Genomic DNA, 18,635 nt, shown 5'->3' with positions numbered 1-18,635 from the left:
TATGTTAAATATTTGAACAGTTACTGGGGTAAGAAAAATATAAAAATACAACTGTGTTTCCAAAAGCTAAGAAACCGTTTTTCTCCAGCATTTTCGATGTTGGACATTGGAGCGTCGATTTCCAACGTTTAAATTGTCATTTGAACAACATAATGGGTTTTGCATATTGATAGGGGTAATCTAGGCTCATATCTCATCCATAATGCATGTGGACGGTGTCACCGCGAGGTCAGCAGACAAGCGATGCAGAGCGAACACCAAAGCGCAGGCGCAGCCAAGGAGCACATTAGGTGCAGTTATACGAGCGTGTTTACCCACCGACAGAGGGGAAAGGAATTAACCAGTTCTGTTTTTATTTAGGCTACCTCTTGTTTTTCCCACTTCTGTATCCGACTCGTGGGATAGGGTGACAGAAGCAAGGAAAACATCCGCAATTTCAATCTGACATGGTGGAGCACGCGTGGATCCTCACTGACTCGAAGCTGATTTAAAACGGAAATGTCTCCAACACAATGCTATCGTTATCGCCTTGAAAAATAAGCAAAAAAGAGCAGCCTAATATGTGATGCACAAGTGAAGTCTCACTCGTTTTCTCTATTAATTACTGAAATAATCTGTTAATGTCAGCAAATATTGTTCTGCGCTATATTAGGTGCCAGGATACCAGCTACCAGGGTATTTCATCAGCTTTTGATTTTGGATAGGCCTACTATTTTACCTGACAATCTATGCGCATAAATATGTTTGCATAAATATGCATTCTAGTGGTTCTAAAAATCTCTCTTCTACTGCTAGGCAACTAATAATAAGGGGGATTGGCAAAATGGAGAAACAACGGTGTTTGTTAATTATACTAACAATAACATTAACGTGGTTTTGTGGTCGGGAAATGGCTATGTGGCTTTGTTCCGTGGCCGACTTCACATCGATAATATTTGTGATCTGATTTCAGATCATTTATAGTTTAAAACATGTAGGCTACGCTATTGTTATTAATAGCCAATCGTATAGAAAAAGCCCTTTACGTGGGCCGAAAAGCAATTTTGGAGAAGCCACACAAACTCTCATCCACTCCACAGGACCTCAAGTCCGACGCAAATGTTTTACTCAACAGCCCAAGAAAAGTATTTAGTCCCCACAAAATGTCTAATGCTGCACATTACTTGCAAGCGAATAGTTTAAAATGTCGTTACACATGTGCTGAGGAATATTCTGTCTAAATGCAACTCTCTCGCGTGGCCAGCAGAGCCCGCTTTAGACCAAGTTCACAGCTAGAAAAGGCAGTGTGGCGCTATTCCACCCACCACGCGACAAACTCATTTGAAACCCATTGTTATAAACACATGATAACCTAAACCCCAAATTCTTCACCCATACACCTTCCGTGTTTGGATGAACTGCTACTTCCTCACAATGTGGTAACATGCACTTTCAGAGCTCCTCCAAATGGAGTTACGTAATTTCCATGTACTTCCCTCGTCATTGTATTGTGTAAGGGTTCGAACACCACGAGAAACTAGCCCAACAGTGTCGGCAAACTGCACGTCTAGCGATAAGAATGTGATCGTATAGGCTACTCTAGCTGTCTTTCTCTTTTCGCCTTGAGCTTAAGAAGGTGATTCCAGTATTGTCAGAAAGGGTTATATAGCTGGGGTCAAAAAGTTGAAGGGTCAAAAGTTTACGTCGTGCGTGACTCTGCCCTCGGCTGTCGACTCTGTTTTCTAGACCAATTGCTGCATGTCTATGGCGAAGTGGGAGGGTGAGGGAGGGGTAGAGAAGAGGGGGCGCATGGGAGGTTAGGAGAGTGAAGGGCTACAGATTGTCTCATGCGAAAAGATGAGAGAAATGATAGTGTGGAGCGAGGGAGAGGTGAAGGGCTGACCTTCTTGGTAACAATAGCAAGTCCATGCGCGCGAAGGAAAGAGAGCAGAGGAAAATGGACGATTGAGGGAAGGCAACGGAAGGGATTTGATGACATTGGGGTTCAACAATGCAGGTGTCTGCCCTCCTCTCTGTGGGCCCCGTCGCAGTTGTAAAATGGGATGGCTCAAGTAATGCTCCAGTCAAAAATACATTATTTTTCTCAAAATCATGTCTGAGAGACAAAAGGGAACGATAACCGAACGTAACATCAATTCAAATGTTTCAAACTTGTTTCCATGTGCTTTACTATGCACATTACAAACGATTCATTAGCTCATACTCAAGTATGATATGCTGTAAAAGTACTTTTAAATATCTAGGTAGGCCTGCTATCAAGAGGTTAATATGTTATTAATATGATCATTTAACGAAATAATTATATGTATGTATAAGTCATACGACTACTACAACTACTAGTAGACTACTACTAATAATAACTGTATTTAACTTTTCAATACATTGCCTTTGCTCTTTGCTGGCTTATCAACATAGTCCTGGCCTAAATGATGTGCATACCATTGCTCACATTAAATGCTTCAATGCAAAATATTGTGGGCTCCAACCCCCATGCAAAGTAGGGCTATATTTAGACCAAAACATTATTCCTGTATCTTTGGAAAGTTATTTTAGTTACTACTTGTCCACATGTATTCATCTTTAGAAAATGTAGTCGTTAGGATTATTAACTCTGATGTCCTGTTACGATATGGCCTACTCGCATTTCAAAGTACTGTTTGAAGTGGGAAATTGTGTGTGACAGGGTTGCCTCGCCTCTTTAGCAAAAGTGTACAATGAATACAAGAAGGAAATGACGCCACACCAGACTGTAAAAAAACATTTTCTCAATGTCTCCTTCTGGATGCGGAAACAACAATTTTCGTTAGTTTGTGAGAGGAGGAGTTAGGGACATCTGACTATCAGAAAAGTATGTTTTGATAGCGTTTTGTACACAGTTTGGCAACTTTATCTAGTAGTTAAGAATATTAAACTTGTATTCCAAGCTTCAATGCCTCTAACCGGCCATTAGAAAATTCTGGAACAAACAGGCCTTACACATTTCTATTTACGTAAACCTCTTCATCTACGTCGACAAGTTGAATGGGTGCGCTTGGACACATATTGTTGAAGTATGTTTTATGGTTAGAAGGGAGGGGGGGGTTGCAAAAGGGTGAGAGAGAGGGGGGTTCGGTAAGGACAAAATTGATAATTCAGTAAATAAATAATTACGTTATTGACATAAACATTTGGACAAATGGTAGAGAGCGGAATGGTATATAATTCTGGTTGGTCGGTATTTTGCCAAACAAAGTGCATAAGTGGTGAATAATTGTATTAGAGAAAACGTCCCAATTGGAGTTCAACAGGAGTTCACTGAATTAATTTCAATTCCATTGTAGCAAACGCCGTTGCCTGGCAGAGCATTGTGGTGCATTTTTATATCTGCAGTTTGCACAAGGCCACTATTGACGAGGGTGATTCTTGTTTTAAATTCGTTTACATTTTGTGTTCAAAACCTAATGTTATTTTTGTTCAAAATGTAAAATGTATGGTGGCATAAAATGTTTTATTTCTGTTCCATATATTATTTCCAATGTAATTTTCACAATGCTACACGTATATTTTTATTTTAATAAAATAGAGGCATAAAGTGAGCATGTGAAAGATATACTCAACAACTTGAGTGCCAGGACAAGGTATCGAATTACCTCAAATGAATTCACCTGATACTTTAACAAGCAAGTACTTTATTACGGAATATATCTAACAGTTAATGTCACAAACTAAAACCTGGCAAACTTAATATAACAGATAATGTATACTACATTTCAGGCTACTGTGGGATATCAATGTTTGGTATCTACACATTTGGTCCTCCTGATAGAGAACTGCAGATTTTATTTATGCAACAAAGAAAATGAAGACATGCTCTGTGCTCGATTTGTTTTTCAGGCTTGGAAAGCCTTTTTGAATGAATCCCCCTTCCTAACCATTTTTCTTCAAAGTAATGACCTGAACACAATTCAATATGACCGAGCAAGCTATGCATAGAGGCTGCGAGTGGGAGAGACCCGGGGAAGGGGTGAAACGCAGGTCAGCGCGTCTAACAAATATTAAAATGTACTGGGACTCGTGACACGCCTCGTTGTTTAACAAAGACTGCCAAACTGCGAGATTAATACGAAAACTTGAGTCCACAACAAAATGCCTTAAAGCACTCAGTGGTTTGTCGCGTTCACAACGGTAGAGGGATAATGTGCATTTTATTTTTTAGATGTATTAGGTGGATACGCAGTGGTGTTGCAAGGGGGTAGCCCCTTTTGTCGCCTACCGAGCAAGGTTAAAGCGACAAAGGCGCGTTCGTTCGCTCGCATGGAGTTGGTCTCACGCTGGTTTATCTTATTATTTTCTCCTCTTATGGAAGGCTGTGTACGCGACGAAGATCGGCTTGCGCCCTTTTGGACAGTTTAATGTTCACTTTGCCCATAGCCGGTCTGTACTTTCGGCACGGTACACATTGGAGACCCGAGGAAATGAGAGAAGTTTTACTACAAAGGTATCACGGAGAGGTCAGGGGCTAAACCTGTGGCGTTGGAATACGAAGAAGGGGCTTATGAGCTCTTGGTGCGGCAAAAAAGAAAGAAAGACTCGGATCCGACAGAAGCCGGTGTGCCTCTTGTTGCGTCTCGTGTGCAGAAAACAGAGTTGGTGAAAAGGAGCAATCTAAGACGAGATGAAATGCGCCGAGGAGCGAAGTAAGTAAGAAATTGGCGCTTCATTTACATATCGTGGTGTTCTGTAGCAGGTGCCTGCCTGGGCGGACCACGTGCCTTACACTGCGGAGAGTGCACGTTTATCCGCCCCCCCCCTTTCCATAACTGGAGTTATGAATTAAATTCAACTCTTTGAGGTCGTTGTGACACTCCATGTGGGTTCTTTCGTGCTGAATATTTACCTTGGCTTTAGTATGTGGGTGCTCGCCCTGAAAGGCTGTCGGTGTACATATTAACCCCTGAGAGCCAGATGGTGAGGTCCCTACACCGTTTAGAGAGGATAGTTTTAGGGGGTGAAGGCGAGGTCGGTGGCTGCCGAGGTGAAAGGGTTAGAGTGGACATTGGGGCTGAACTTTCTCTGTGCCATGAAAACCCCTTATTGTTGCTTTTGTTAGGTATTTTTAAAGGCTATTAAAGGTTTTCATCCAGGTATGGTGAAAGTGTTTAAAGTGTTACAATTACGACGATAACGGGGTGGCACTTGATACGAATACAGTGAGATGATGTCACGAAAGTGTACCTATTGTATTATAATGTTTGCAAAGGCCTATTTCTGAATGAAGCAGGCCATGGACTAGGATATAAACACTAGGGGTGCTAAAGATTTTCCCATCATGTATTGGCTTTGTTTTCTGCTCATCATACACTACGACTGAAACAAAATGATTATATTATGCAGATACTTAATTCGATGCCATCACTATTTTTTCGTTTTACTGGAACAACACTGGCTCTTATTAGCTGGAATTATGTTCAATTGAATTTGTCTCTGATTCCATGACAAAGGGCCCTTACGTTTTCTTAACAAAGACCGATCTATATAAACCTGGACTTAGTCTAGGAACACCTTGAGAAGACTACAGCATGATAACGACGTTATTGTAAGATTTCAGACATAATTCAACATGATTATTTTAAACTCTATAGCTCACCGTTAAAGGGTAGGTCTACAGCAAATTTTAATGTCCTTAGGCCATTACTCGTAAAAATGTCACCGTTCAATTGGGGTATGGTAGTTAACAATGAGATTCAATAGGCCTGCAAGACCTTTCTATTATATGCGCTTTGCCAATTTTAGTACAAGCCTACATCTATATTTAATGTAATACATACATATTGGCATGTAATATATAATTTGCTATTATATCTTCCTCATAGGTTAAACATATCGGTGTACCTTTAAATTTAGGAAAGACAAACTCTCACCTCTTACACTGTCTATTAGAATATTTTCATTTTCAATCCGATATGACAGCAAATAAAAGTAATTTAAATGTATGCCTCAGCCAGATCTTACCTTAATTTAATTGTACTAGGCCATTTCAATTTATTTTCGTAAAATTGAAATCTCTTGACATTAGAGCGAAATCAGTTTTTTCCCAAGTTGTTTAAAATCGAAATGAGAGCTTCGGTGCGTGTTGAAAAGACAAAACTTGTTGAAAGGGTGGTGAATTGTAATCTGTTCTTTTGGTGATGTGAGAAGCGTTAGCAATTTCTTCCACTTGCATATTTTATTGTTTTACATCCCCCTTTTCCGGAAATCTCCGTTTGAGGTGTTTGTTTTCGAGTTGTAAAAAAGTATCTACCATAAAACCCATATGTTTTTGTACAGTGCGTGCACAAGACTCAAACGACCGTTTCAGTGTCCCAGAGACTCGTGCGTTCCTTGTATAAATGATATAGCGTGCTTAGATGTCGTTGTTTTTAAACGTCATACTGTGGAAAGGCTCAGTCAATTTACCAATCTTGTGCTGGTAGTTTTTTTTTGTGTGAAGTTGACCCTTAAAATGTATGGTATATTTGCAAGCAAAACACCTTACATTGCAGTATGTTAACTGACACAGTTTGGTGAAGCTAGCTCCGGGCGTAGCACCTTTATGCTTTACCTGACATGACGCAATCAAGGTTAGTGGCCCCACTTACTAACCTATCCTGAGAATACCTGTCATCTATATATACCCTGTAGATCCGGATTTGTGTGAACAGACTCACAGTCACAAATTCGTATCTAGGGGAGTATGTAGTTGGCGCATACACTTCGCCAAGGACACCGAGGACAACCAACGAGCTTCTATTTTGATAAACATTTGGCATCATGGCCTTTGTTGTCAAATTCAAAACAAAATCGCATGGCTTCGATTTCGATTACTAATTAGACGTTATTGAAAAAAGTTCGCAAAGCCTTTGGATAATTTGTATGCTTTTAATTGATGATTTTCTTGTCTGTCATTGAAAGGCACACTCACTGGGTCACCATTTCGATTGAAGGAGCGGTCAATTTCGACAACAAAGGGGGTTTATCTCGTGATCGCTCCACCTTGCATGTAAGCCCTTTCCCAACCATAACATTGCTAGTGCTACTTCAATCTGATAAGGTCTCAAACCAGTCCTCGATTAGCAATGCGCAAAAGCGCTTGGCATTACTTACTATGCAAGGTGTGTAAATTGGTGTGCATGCAGGATGAACGTGGTCTTTAGGGAGGGTTGGCGGTAGGCTCAGCTTTAATGCAAAGGTCTAGCTGTGATTTAGGAGGCTTTGTAACCTGAATTAGTTGATGAATTTTCTATCGATCCTAAACAAGCCTAGATTCATCTCTGACAGCCTTCCGCTGCGCACAGCACACGCCAGGGTATTCTCTCACCGTTATTAGCGAGTGCATTTAAGAGCTTTGGCAAGCACGAACACACGGCAGCATTACTTTTCTCTTGCACTTGATTTTAAAAGCTCCAGCAGGAAAGAAAAACAAGATATCACCTATTTAGTTTGACTGCTGTCGTGCCCACATGGGCTAAGGCGCAACATGTCGTTCTTGTCTGTATTGTTTAACGAATATGGGAGGTGAGGGGGCTATAGTATGCTCTAGACCGTTTATAAACGTGGTGGTATTTCAATCTGGCATGGCTGTTTTGGGTTGTTATTGTTTTGATTCGCTTGCTTGCTTATGTCTCGCGTGCCAATGTGTAAAAAGTATGCAACATTCGAATGCCACAAAGTATGCCCAGATGATGTGCGGGGTCTGTTATGCCTATATCCCATTTCCTTATCCGGGAAGAGTCAGGCTCCACGCCATTGGCTCCCGCTGTCACATGGATTCTTAACTTTGTTCACTTGACAGAAAGTAGGAGGGTTCAGCGATACAGGGAAACCAGTTAAGGGATAGATATAAATTTTAGTATATTTTGTGTGCAATTCAAAGAAATTAATGGCCATGAGTTCCTATTTGATCAACTCCAACTATGTGGATCCCAAGTTTCCACCGTGCGAGGAATATTCACAGAATGACTACCTACCCAGCCACTCTCCGGACTATTATAGCGCCCAGAGGCAAGAGCCAGCGTTTCAGCATGAGTCGATCTACCACCAGCGGTCGGGCTGCGCCGACCCGTCTTACACTCCGTGCCAGGGTCCGGGGCAGCCCGCGGTGGTGATGTCTCCTCGGGGTCACGTCCTTCCCCCAACCGGACATTCAACCTCTCTCCCGGAGCCAAACCATCATTGCGACTCGGTAACTCCGAGCCCTCCACCCGCTTGTGGACAGAATCTTCTTAACCAAAGCACTTCTTCGGCTAGCTCTCGCAAGGATCCCGTGGTTTACCCCTGGATGAAGAAAGTCCACGTAAACATTGGTGAGTGCTCTTAACTTCTCCCTTACTCGGCGTCTTTGTGGATATTCTGCTCACCCAAGGTGGGAAGCAAAATGTCCGGTGTTAAATCTATTGCTCCCCTCGAAAAGTAACCATCGGTTGAGATTTACGATCGGCTGTTTGCAGGGCAATATAATTACACCCTCCATAAATTTTTATTGCACTTCTTTGCCAAGTACGTTTGAAGTCTATGCAACCTTTCCGTTCTAATTTCTTCCTAAGACGGTTTTATGACGACTACACTAACCCATAAGTTAAGTTTTATGCTTTTCTAATTTGATTTTAAGTGGTTAGATGTATAAACGTGTACTTTCTCTGTCACCCTCCGTTGTTGAGTAAAAAGTTTTATGGAAGCTTAAATATTCATATTTATGGAAAGTACAATAAAACATGATTGTCAAGGCAAATATTTTGACTCGATTATGGACACTCGTTGTTATTCCACAGTAATTGAAACGTGTGCTTTGGGAGCTATGTGGCGCCTTTAAACAAGCAGTCGACTTTTGCAAAGTCACCGATATTCTACCCTTGTTCAGTATGCGTAATACTAGCACCATTTTGCAAATAACGTATCGTCAACTCAAACTTTACATAACTTGCTTTGATGTCTTTTGATCTGGCCTTTATGATACTTCATCTATTATGTTTTGCAGTTTGACTCTCTTGAATCATTATCCAGCACCCATTAACTGCCGTACAGCACCCCCCTGCGCCTCCCTTCTGTTCAAAGAGAGCTTATAGTATAATTCCCATGCAAGCCCTCACCCATAGCATTTTAGCAGTACAGCATTACAAAATGCTACTCCTGAAACCATGTTCATTTGTCTAGGCCATGTTATATCACGCGCAGTTGTTTTGCAAGCTCATGAAATATGGACGGGTCTATCTCAGCATGTGCAATAAATAAGTTTATTTCAGTGTGATGATGTTGCCAGTCATGTATTGCTTTCTGTCCCACAGTGAGTCCAAATTACTCAGGGGGTGAACCCAAACGCTCACGGACAGCCTACACGCGACAGCAGGTCTTGGAGCTCGAAAAGGAGTTCCACTACAACCGCTACCTGACCCGGAGACGGAGGGTGGAGATTGCTCACACTCTCTGTCTGTCTGAGCGCCAAATCAAAATCTGGTTTCAGAACCGACGGATGAAATGGAAGAAAGACCACAAGCTACCCAACACAAAGATTCGGTCCAACAGTTCCTCGTCGAACAACACAACAAACTCGCAAAACAGCAGCCATGCGCTAGAGAGCTCTCAGAACCGAAGCAGTGGACCTCCGCCGAGCCTATAGCCCACCCCATCTATCACGATACTCCAGTACCACCACTACCCAACCACCTATACCATGCACTTTGGAAACCTTTGTTTCTGGGGGGAAGCATGGACGTTTCTTCATGCTCCCCCATCTATTCAATTACAGGGATGTTTCAAGAAGGGTAAACGAGAGGGAGGTTAAAAACAGGAGAGGTTCAGATAAAAAAAAAAATAGAAACGGGGAGAAGACTCAAATGTAAACACTTCTCCTGACCCTTTTTTGCCACCCCTCCCTCTCTTTCTCTCTTTCTCTCTCTGTCTCTCTGTCTCTCTGTCTCTCTCTCTCTCTCTCTTTCTCTCTCTCTTTCTCTCCCTCCCACCATTAGAACAGAAGGCGGCAGATAGTTTTCAGATTTGGTGAAGATGGATCCGTGTTTCATCTTTAATCATGCCAAACTCGGCCCCATTTGTCATGTTTACTCTGCGGTACAAAGGATGAACCGTGGGCCTGCCCATTACCTCGACGTCCAACGTTGTGATTAATAAATGAGGCCATGCTTCGTCAAGAGCCGTTTTCGTACTCCTCTCCCAGACCCTTTATTCTAAAATACACCCGAATATATTCTCCAAATATGAAGGTTTTTTTTTGGAAAATATAGCTGTGTATGAGTTTTCTATGTTTATTCAACGCTATATGCTAGAAAGACTGACAACGATTGTGAGGTCCGTTGCTGGTTCATTTATACAGGGACTCGTCTTCTCTTTGTTTCTTAAGCTGAGACAGGGTGTGGAACAAAAGGTAAATCATGGTATTTCACAAAAGAACGTTAACTATGGTTAATGATGAAGCTGGACTTATAGAAGCATACACAGTATGAACCAAAATCCTGGTACAAACCTAAGCATTATAAACACAGCACTACCTTTCTTGAATTACCTCAGTTGTACTTATATGTTTATCTTCTAGCCTTGTTTTGTGAAGTGGCAGGTTTGAGCTTATTTGAATTGCGTGGCAAGAACTTGCAAGTACACGTATTCATTTATTTTAAGTAAAATGTAATTTAAGCAATTGTTGGCCAGGGTTGTAAAGAGAAAAAGGTGCGTATATTGCATGACTGAATACGATTTAATTTTATCTTTTGCTCTCTGTTATTCTTTCTTTGCACATAAAAATGCGCACATCCCCTCTCTCCTAATTTCCCATCTCACTCTTTCCTCTCACCCTGAACCATTGCATAGGCAGTTTTATTTGTGTCTCTTTTATTTACATTCCAAAGATCAGTCTTGTTGCTGATAATGTCAAAATTGTATTTTTTCCTTCTCTATTTGTATGTTGCTCCTAATCTGCTTATTCTTATCAGTGTCTACCTTATTATTTGTAAATAGATATAGAAATTTAAATAAATGGCTGAAAAAGCATATTTCTATTCTTCTTTTGTCCTGTCCCTCTGCGCTCTCTGCAACACAGCCTACTGGAATACGGCTGTGTCTTTCTCTTCAAACCAGCTCTTCTAATATTAAGGGATGTATTCAAAAAAACAGAAATTATTCAATTTAATTTCACCCTACCATGGTGGGTTTTTCGTTTGCCTTTCAATGTAGCCTGTCTGAAAAATCACTGCATATCTCGCTGGTGATTTATATCTTATGGTCATGAGTGATCCTGGTACATTACGCCTTGTAATCTCGTTTTAAATCACAAACCTCTTCGTTTCACTCTCTTCTCTCGTTAATTTAACGGTTCTCACACTCGCTGCTCGTTGGTGCCGAGAAGTGGCTTCAAAATATGGATCCTCGATTTGAAAAGTTAAATAGTTTCTCGGCTCGTGGGCTTTTAATGCTTTAATGAGAGTAATTTTTGCACAACAGTTTCTCGGTGTTTTCTGTCTGGCTGTGTATTTTTTATATTACAAAGGAGCGGGCTAGTGCCATAGCTCAAACCCTGACAACCAAATAGATAATCAAGAAGACAAATGGCTTCTTTTGTAAGGCGCGGGTCTTGTATTAATTCTCATTTTCTTTTCTTAGAGCAGGTATCGAAAATATAGAGCAGGAGAAAATAACATTCCGTTTTGCCGGTGTTGAACTTTAAACAAAAGTGTGGCCTCAAATTGGTCTGCTACCATTCCGTGGCTCAGAGAAGATTTTCTATTACTTGTTCGTTGATATCTCCGAGGCTCTCGTGCCATATATCCCCCTTCAATCCATTTATCTGTTTTTCTCTTCATACATGAAATGCTCTCAAGAACACTAGACCATAGACCCCTTGATTCAGACAGTGTTAGGTAGTCTACAATATAATTTACCGTAGGCCTTTACATAAAAATTGATATGGATATCGTTCCATACCACCTGCTCCAAACAAACTATTGTCTTGGCTTCAATAGCATTGAAATAATTAAGGGAACATACAGAGATAATTTGTGTAACGCAATATAAAACAGCCCCCTTTTAACGTAAAAACCACTTGGCTATACCTTTGAAATAATTCACGAAACACACAGAGATAATTGTTGTAATGCAATATAAAACAGCCCCCTTTCAAACGTAAAATACACAGGCCTTCAGGGCGAAACTGGTTGAATAGCTTCCACACAGCAAATCTCATAACAGTGTTTTCTTGTAGGCCCTAGGCACTACCTTTACTTTTCAGACGCTCTGTGACATTATGTCCAAATGTTGTGATATTGACAACCATATATTTGAATAGATTCATGGGTCTCCGGTCATATATGCCTCTACAAAAAGAGCCTCAAGCACTTACAAAGTAAAAAAAAAAAAGAGAAAGAATTTGCGTGTTGTACCGCATACAATATGTACCTAGGAATTCTATTCTTATTCTTGATCAAAAAAGCCTTCTGCTTTCGGAGGATGAATAGGAGCGGACAGATCTCTAAAGGGGCCCAAAAGTTCACCGCCATTATTTGCAGACAGAGTCAAGAAAAATGTGAGAATTATACAAAAAAATCATTAATCACTTGTTCTCTTTAAACACTTCTGTTCTTCTATTGTCATTCAGCAGCACAACTGCACGGACCTTCTGCCAGGAGAGGAGAAGTCTTGGAAGACACTTCAGGACCCCCCCCCCCTTTCTCATCGACTACCATCTTTTGACCAAGTCGTTCGACAAGAAAACTTTTTTTTTCCATTTTGAAAATCCTCATAGAATGGCATCACAAGTGAAAATCTTCGCAGGACCCTCGACGGCAACGATGGAGGTAATAACTTTTGCTTTAGATTTGCTTTGGAAGTAGTTTTATTGCTTTATGGCCCTGCTTTCACAGCCGGATAACAGGCGCACATTTGTTGAGGTCGGGGGAAGGCTAGCGGTTTATGGTCGCTTTGAAATAATGAGGTGACTTTTGGAGGCCTGCTGTTGTGTATCCATGATCGGCGTGGAGGGTATGAACGGAGTTGTGTTTTCCTGAGAGTTTGTGCAACTGTTTACTTGCCTTGTTCTCTGAGTCTCACCTCGAAGTGTTAAGATGTCAGATGTCAACGACTATACCTCTCTCTTTGAGCAAATGCAGTGATGGCGTGCTTGACTTTATTCTTTAGTGCAATGCAATCGAAATGAATGCATTTGTGGAAATGTGGTGTTTGTGGGCAGTTTTTGCATAACCTTGCACGTTTATGCTTTCTGGGCTGATATTGTGGAGACTGTATTGGAAGCGCTTTTTGTAAGATAGAAATGTAGGCCTAGTCATATTTTATTTGACTGATATGATTTGTTAATGGTGCTATTAGAGCTTCGGCTATTTAAAGAAACAATAGTTAGCTAGCCAAGTAGCACAACAAAACACAAAAGACACAGGCTTGTAAATGAATAATTCGATGTTCAATAGGTCAATTACAGAAAATGGATGCATACTTGATGCGTTCGAAAACAATTTACCTCTCAAAATAGGCCTGTGTGACTTACGGACCACCACTGCAAAGCAATTGCATGTAGTTGTTCGTATGAGCATGAATGCCTTTAAACGCATTCACTGCCCCCTGAACCCTGGAAATCAATTTCTTTGGGGATTTTTAAAAGGCCAGAGGTTCTGCCCCAAAGCCTAACTCTCTCTACGGACCAGTGTGGCATGATGCGTGTTAAAGTAACAGAAGCCAATGATGAAAATATAAGGACTTGTATCGAGAGAAGAAGCAAAGAGAAAGAAAAAAATCGATGAATGGAACGGACAACAGAATGGCCGAGTGGAGTTCAACCAGGGGACAAGTTTTCTGACCGATTAGGTCCGTTGCGAAGTCACAGACTGACCCTTGCTACCCCTTGACCCTCGGCAGACTGGACCCCACTCCGCATTACATTTTCTAAGACCTGAGGCGAGTTAGTCACAACACCGCTGCCAGGCCGGTGTAACCTCGAGGGCAGAGTGCTATCTCTCTCCTAAGACACTCGCGTAAACCTACTGGGCTTTAAGAAAACAAGAGGTGCCCTTGTCCAGAGCTATCTAATGTAGCTACATGGGGCTGTTTTGCTTCCATACACTAAATGCTATAGAATGCCATCAGCTGCCAATTGCTCGAGACGTGTAGTCTTTTTCTCCTTCTCGATGATAAGACCTCGTTGTGAGTGAGACGGTACATTTCAGCAGCACGAGCTTTACACAGGAAGTCAGAAGGCTTTTAACCCATCCCATCGCCTCTGCTCCCTCGTCAAATATGACTTCTCTGCTATATCGAATGCCAACGCCCTGCATTGTAGGCTACATGCTTCAAGTTCGCCCATTCCCTCCTCCCTTGCCTCTAAAACCTCTCCAATATCTGTTGGAAGTCTGCTGTTTGGCCCGCTCTGGGACTCGGTGGTGGTGCTGTTTTAGATCAAGCTGCTAATTGTGAAACAAATAGCCCACGCGCAATGCTGAATCATTATTCTGGTGAGACGCGCGGAGAGGAGGTCAGAAGGAGAGTTGCACAGAGATACATGGCCAACACACGCGAGCTCTTTCTTTGCGAAAAGCTGGCACACCGGTTGGGTTTTTTAAATATTTGTATCAAGTATAAAGCAAAGCACCATGGTTACCGCTACGCCCCCCCCCCCCCCCCTCCAATTCAATTTCAATGCCAAGACGCACGCTCTGCAGCATTAATTCTTACGGAAGTAGGCCAGCTATGTAGCCTATACTGTTCATTTTATTGATGCAATAGTTCTTGATATATAATTGTGATGGTCCTCGTTATAACGGATTGTGGTTTATATAGCTCGAACAGTTAGACTATTGTATATTATTAAATTGTTATGATGCATATGTTCATCGTAATAACCATACATTCGCAGTGTTCTGTTTACTGTTATATTCAAATTCGATTAACACACACACATACACACAAACTGTCCCATATTTACTCCTCTGTTAAAATTATTCTAAACCTATGTGATAGGCTAGATTTATAAAGCAGCCTTTATGCTCGTGTGCTGTATAGCGTTTGGGTATACGTATTTATTCAACGTATTTATTCAGAAAATACAGAATCCCTGTGCTAATGTGAAGGAACACACTGACAAGAGTGGCTTGTGTTAGAGTCGCAGGAGTCTTAAGGAGAATGTGCCTATATTTCAGAATTGGTTGTGTGCGTCCTGCCGCGTGGACAGATTTACGGACCCCAATAATAGCCGAGACGTTGGGCTTCGTAAATCAATCTCTGCTCGTCTATATAAACCTAACCTTTGGCAAAACTTGTGTTTACATAGTCCAAACTTCAGCTGTGTTTTTCATTGACTTGGTTCTGAGGTCTTTTCAAGACAACATTCTCATAATTTGCCTATTATTAATATATGTATTGTTGTTGTTATTGTAGTTCTTAGCCCATTACTCGTTCATATTATTCTTAATATTTGTTGCTGTTGGTAACAGGATTAGACACCTTAGGTTTTTATCATAAAACCGCTTTTTATGGACATCACTTTCTTTTTAAGTGCCGTTTTATTCTGCTGGAAAGTGATTAGGTTAATCATTTACAAGGGGAGAGAATATGTGTGTTCCCATCGATCATGTGTGGTAGACTTCTATACTTGCTTTTCAATGTATCACATTTCCAGTCGTTTCTTGTCGTTATCAATATTGCATAGCTACTTGTGTTATTTTGATGCGAGTCTAACAATATTTTTAAGATTATGCAGGTCATTGTGTTTTATACATTCAAAATGTAACAGTCTGCCTGTCATCATGATGATAATGTGATGGCAAGCATTTGGTTTAAATCCTTAAAGGTTAGGATAATTATGAAATGTAAAATGTAGGCTTATGTAAAAATGTAAATAGCAATCCAACAGAAATAAGATTTAACGTGGTGCGCATATTTCTTCCCCCTTTTTTTGTATTTCTATTTTTTCCTACTTACATCTGCTTGTAGGCAACATTAATTCCTTCTTCATTCCAACCATAGCCTCAAACCACAACAATCTCGAACCTTCCTGCCAAATAATTAGGCGAAATTTAAAATGCGAATCTTGGATTTGTTTTACAAACAGTCCAAGTTAATTATGTTTTATGTGAGTTCCATCCTCACGAAATCGAGCTTTGCAATCTTAAGTAGTTTTAATGTATGTTTGTGATAAGATGGACTGAGCCATTCGTCTCAGCTCTCGAGCGCACCACCAAGTCCCTCTATTGTTTGACCTTCACGAGTCTCTCCCTTACACATAGCTGTGTGTTTTTGGACACAGCCCCAGGTCTATTGTTCTGAGAGCTCGAGCTATGGCTGACAACACCAAAGGATTGGTACCATTGTTGCCATAGAGCTCGCTGCAGGGTCTCTCTCCCATGCAACTCTTGCCTTTGCGCGCGTGCTACCTGTCTTTTATTCCCCTTCAAAACGGTTCCTTGTGTAGATGACAAATCACAAGCATGCCACGGGCGCCCACCAAATTGTTAATAATTAGATGCCCGCTGTTTAAACATCCTGAAACATGCTATTTCTTTAAAAAAAAAATCTCAAATCGAATGGACAAAGTTGCTGAAAAATAATGGCACTGATTGTTTACACATTTATATACGGGTTGATTCCAAATTTGACACCATTAAACATGACTAATAACAAAAGTATCTGTATTAATTTGACAGTGAATGAAACGGAATATCCGTCGTTTTCGTCCATCCATTCATTTTAGCCTGGTAGTTTGGCATCGGATATTTATTATATTAAAAGACTACTCTAAAGGCTAATGCATTGGAACGAATGTTAAATGAAACAAGTCAATATATTCGCTCTTAATGTTACTTCTCATTTTGAATTATAATCAAGTTAAAACAAACAGATATTAGCATTCTTTATGAACACAAAGAAGGACGGGAGGTTGAAGAATAAAGACGAAATCTTTCAAGTATTTTACCATCTTCTCTGTCCATAGCAGACCTTATGATGTCACGACCTGCCATAAAGTCTGTCTTGGGTACATGGCACAAACATAAGAGTTATTTTGCTATCTCACAAAGTATGTATGATAGTATGAACGATATGTTAGGTTATTGTTTCATTTTCAACAAAAAGGTTCAAGTTAGAGCTTAGGCTTTGGAGTGTTGGGTTGAGAATGGTCCCGCGAGCGTGTAAGGAGAGGTACCCCATCCCCCTACTGGTCACGTGATTCATTAAATAATTAATGCAGAGGTTGCAGAATAGATATGTATTCGTCAGGAATATCGCAGACATGGTCGCCCTGTGTCTGACGTGAAATTCAACTGTCCTTTTAAAAACAAGCCCTATAGCGGAGGGAAAAAAGAGAGGGGAAGAGACACACAGAGGCTGCAATAAAACAAATTTGGACGGGAGCGTCTCATCGTGTGGACATTGTGAGTATAGCGGAAACAGGGGACGCCACTTCCACGCAAGTGCATTGCTGATCCGTTGGCTTTCCTGTGTCAATGAATTATATGCTGTTTGTAATATTGTGGTAAATATGTCAAAAATACTCATCATTGCCATACTTTGACATCGTGCATGTGTGTTTGCACCACTCATCCCATTGTACGAATTCAGCCTTGGACACAAGAATGGTAGGCTATAGTTTGTATGTCATATCCCTGTTATTGTATTGGAATGGTAGCAATGTATACATATATATTTTAAAAGCAGTTGCATTATTCTCATCGCTCCTCGGTCTCATCTCTGTCTTCCTCTGCATGTATCCTCGTTTCCCAGTCCCTCTTTATTCTTTTCAGCAGGCTACTTCTCTTGATTTATAGTGATATGTGTGTCAGCGGCAGCGTGCTGCCATTGTGTGTTTGTGAGGGAGTAGTGTTGTTTATGGCCGGCTCCGCGATAAATCATTTCTCTGGAAAAATGATGGGCGAGTGATGATACTCGGGAATGAGGAAGAGATTCCGGGGTCCTTATAACTCTCCGGCTTTTTGGTGCTCCACTTTAGCCTGTGGAAGCCTATATTTCCAATTCCTTTCGTTCTCTCTCTCCCCTCAGTTGATTATCCCGGGCGATTTACTACAATGGATCAACGGCTAATATGAAGGCTAAGTAGCTGGAGGTCTTGAGTTACTGCATATGCGATTACCAATTAAGGGAAGATTTGTTTAAATTTGGCAAAACGGGAACGCCTCGTCGCCATGTAAATCTTATAAAAGCGCCTCGGCTCGCCAGAAATGTTATGGCCAGGGGTTCAATACCTGCGCTCGAGCCCTTTTGGTCAGGAAGAGAACATGTAATTGGAATACAAACTCAGTAGATGAGAGAATAATCACGCGAGATGTGTTCTGTTGTTCAGGCGGAATGTTGACAGGAAGAGATTTGTAGTGGACACACTGTGGCAGACGAAACTTGTGGATATCATTTCAGAATGTTTTTTTTTTTTTTAATTGTTCATATTTTCGTCTTAATTTTTTAAAGATGTTCCACTTTTTTAATGACATAATAGGCTATTAATTATGTCGAAACAGACAATGCTATGTCTGACTTATCTCAAACTTCACAATGAGAAATAGATTGTGCATGGAGGTGATGTAGACAAGAATAGTTGTTCATTTTCATGCTGGGCTGTTTGTTTCATTCTGCCGTACAATATCTGATTGGCTGGGAGATAGCAT

General features: G+C 40.9%; 3 protein-coding genes across 4 annotated transcripts in view; 2 read left to right on the top strand and 1 right to left on the bottom strand.

The window, feature by feature from the left end:
- slc16a6b (solute carrier family 16 member 6b) overlaps nt 1-18,635 on the bottom strand; it is a 233,383-nt gene that overhangs the window by 88,599 nt on the left and 126,149 nt on the right. The gene's annotated exons all lie outside the window — the stretch shown is intronic.
- Nucleotides 1-18,635, top strand: part of hoxb3a (homeobox B3a) — a 52,745-nt gene that overhangs the window by 16,707 nt on the left and 17,403 nt on the right. The window contains exons 1-2 of one of the 2 annotated variants that reach the window (XM_062481070.1): nt 4,293-4,676; nt 12,614-12,812. The gene's annotated coding sequence lies outside the window, so the exon portion shown is untranslated. Of the gene's footprint in view, nt 1-4,292; nt 4,677-12,613; nt 12,813-18,635 lie in introns of those variants that run through there. The other variant, XM_062481063.1, reaches the window with a different exon arrangement.
- On the top strand, nt 6,737-11,161 carry hoxb4a (homeobox B4a). The gene is made up of 2 exons (XM_062481524.1): nt 6,737-8,321; nt 9,300-11,161. The coding sequence occupies exons 1-2, from the start codon at nt 7,898-7,900 to the stop codon at nt 9,629-9,631; spliced, it is 756 nt and encodes a 251-aa protein (XP_062337508.1). The 5' UTR covers nt 6,737-7,897; the 3' UTR covers nt 9,632-11,161.

The sequence above is a fragment of the Osmerus eperlanus genome, chromosome 2 (assembly GCF_963692335.1).
Source record: "Osmerus eperlanus chromosome 2, fOsmEpe2.1, whole genome shotgun sequence".
In the NCBI taxonomy this organism is placed as follows: Eukaryota; Metazoa; Chordata; class Actinopteri; order Osmeriformes; family Osmeridae; genus Osmerus; species Osmerus eperlanus.
This window is presented reverse-complemented; position numbering and strand designations above follow the sequence as displayed.

Bases quoted from the DNA above. Each gene is read 5' to 3' on its own strand.
- hoxb4a (XM_062481524.1), top strand. From the start codon at position 7,898: ATGGCCATGAGTTCCTATTTGATCAACTCCAACTATGTGGATCCCAAG. The intron at 8,322-9,299 runs GTGAGTGCTCTT...TCTGTCCCACAG, and splicing joins GAAAGTCCACGTAAACATTG to TGAGTCCAAATTACTCAGGG.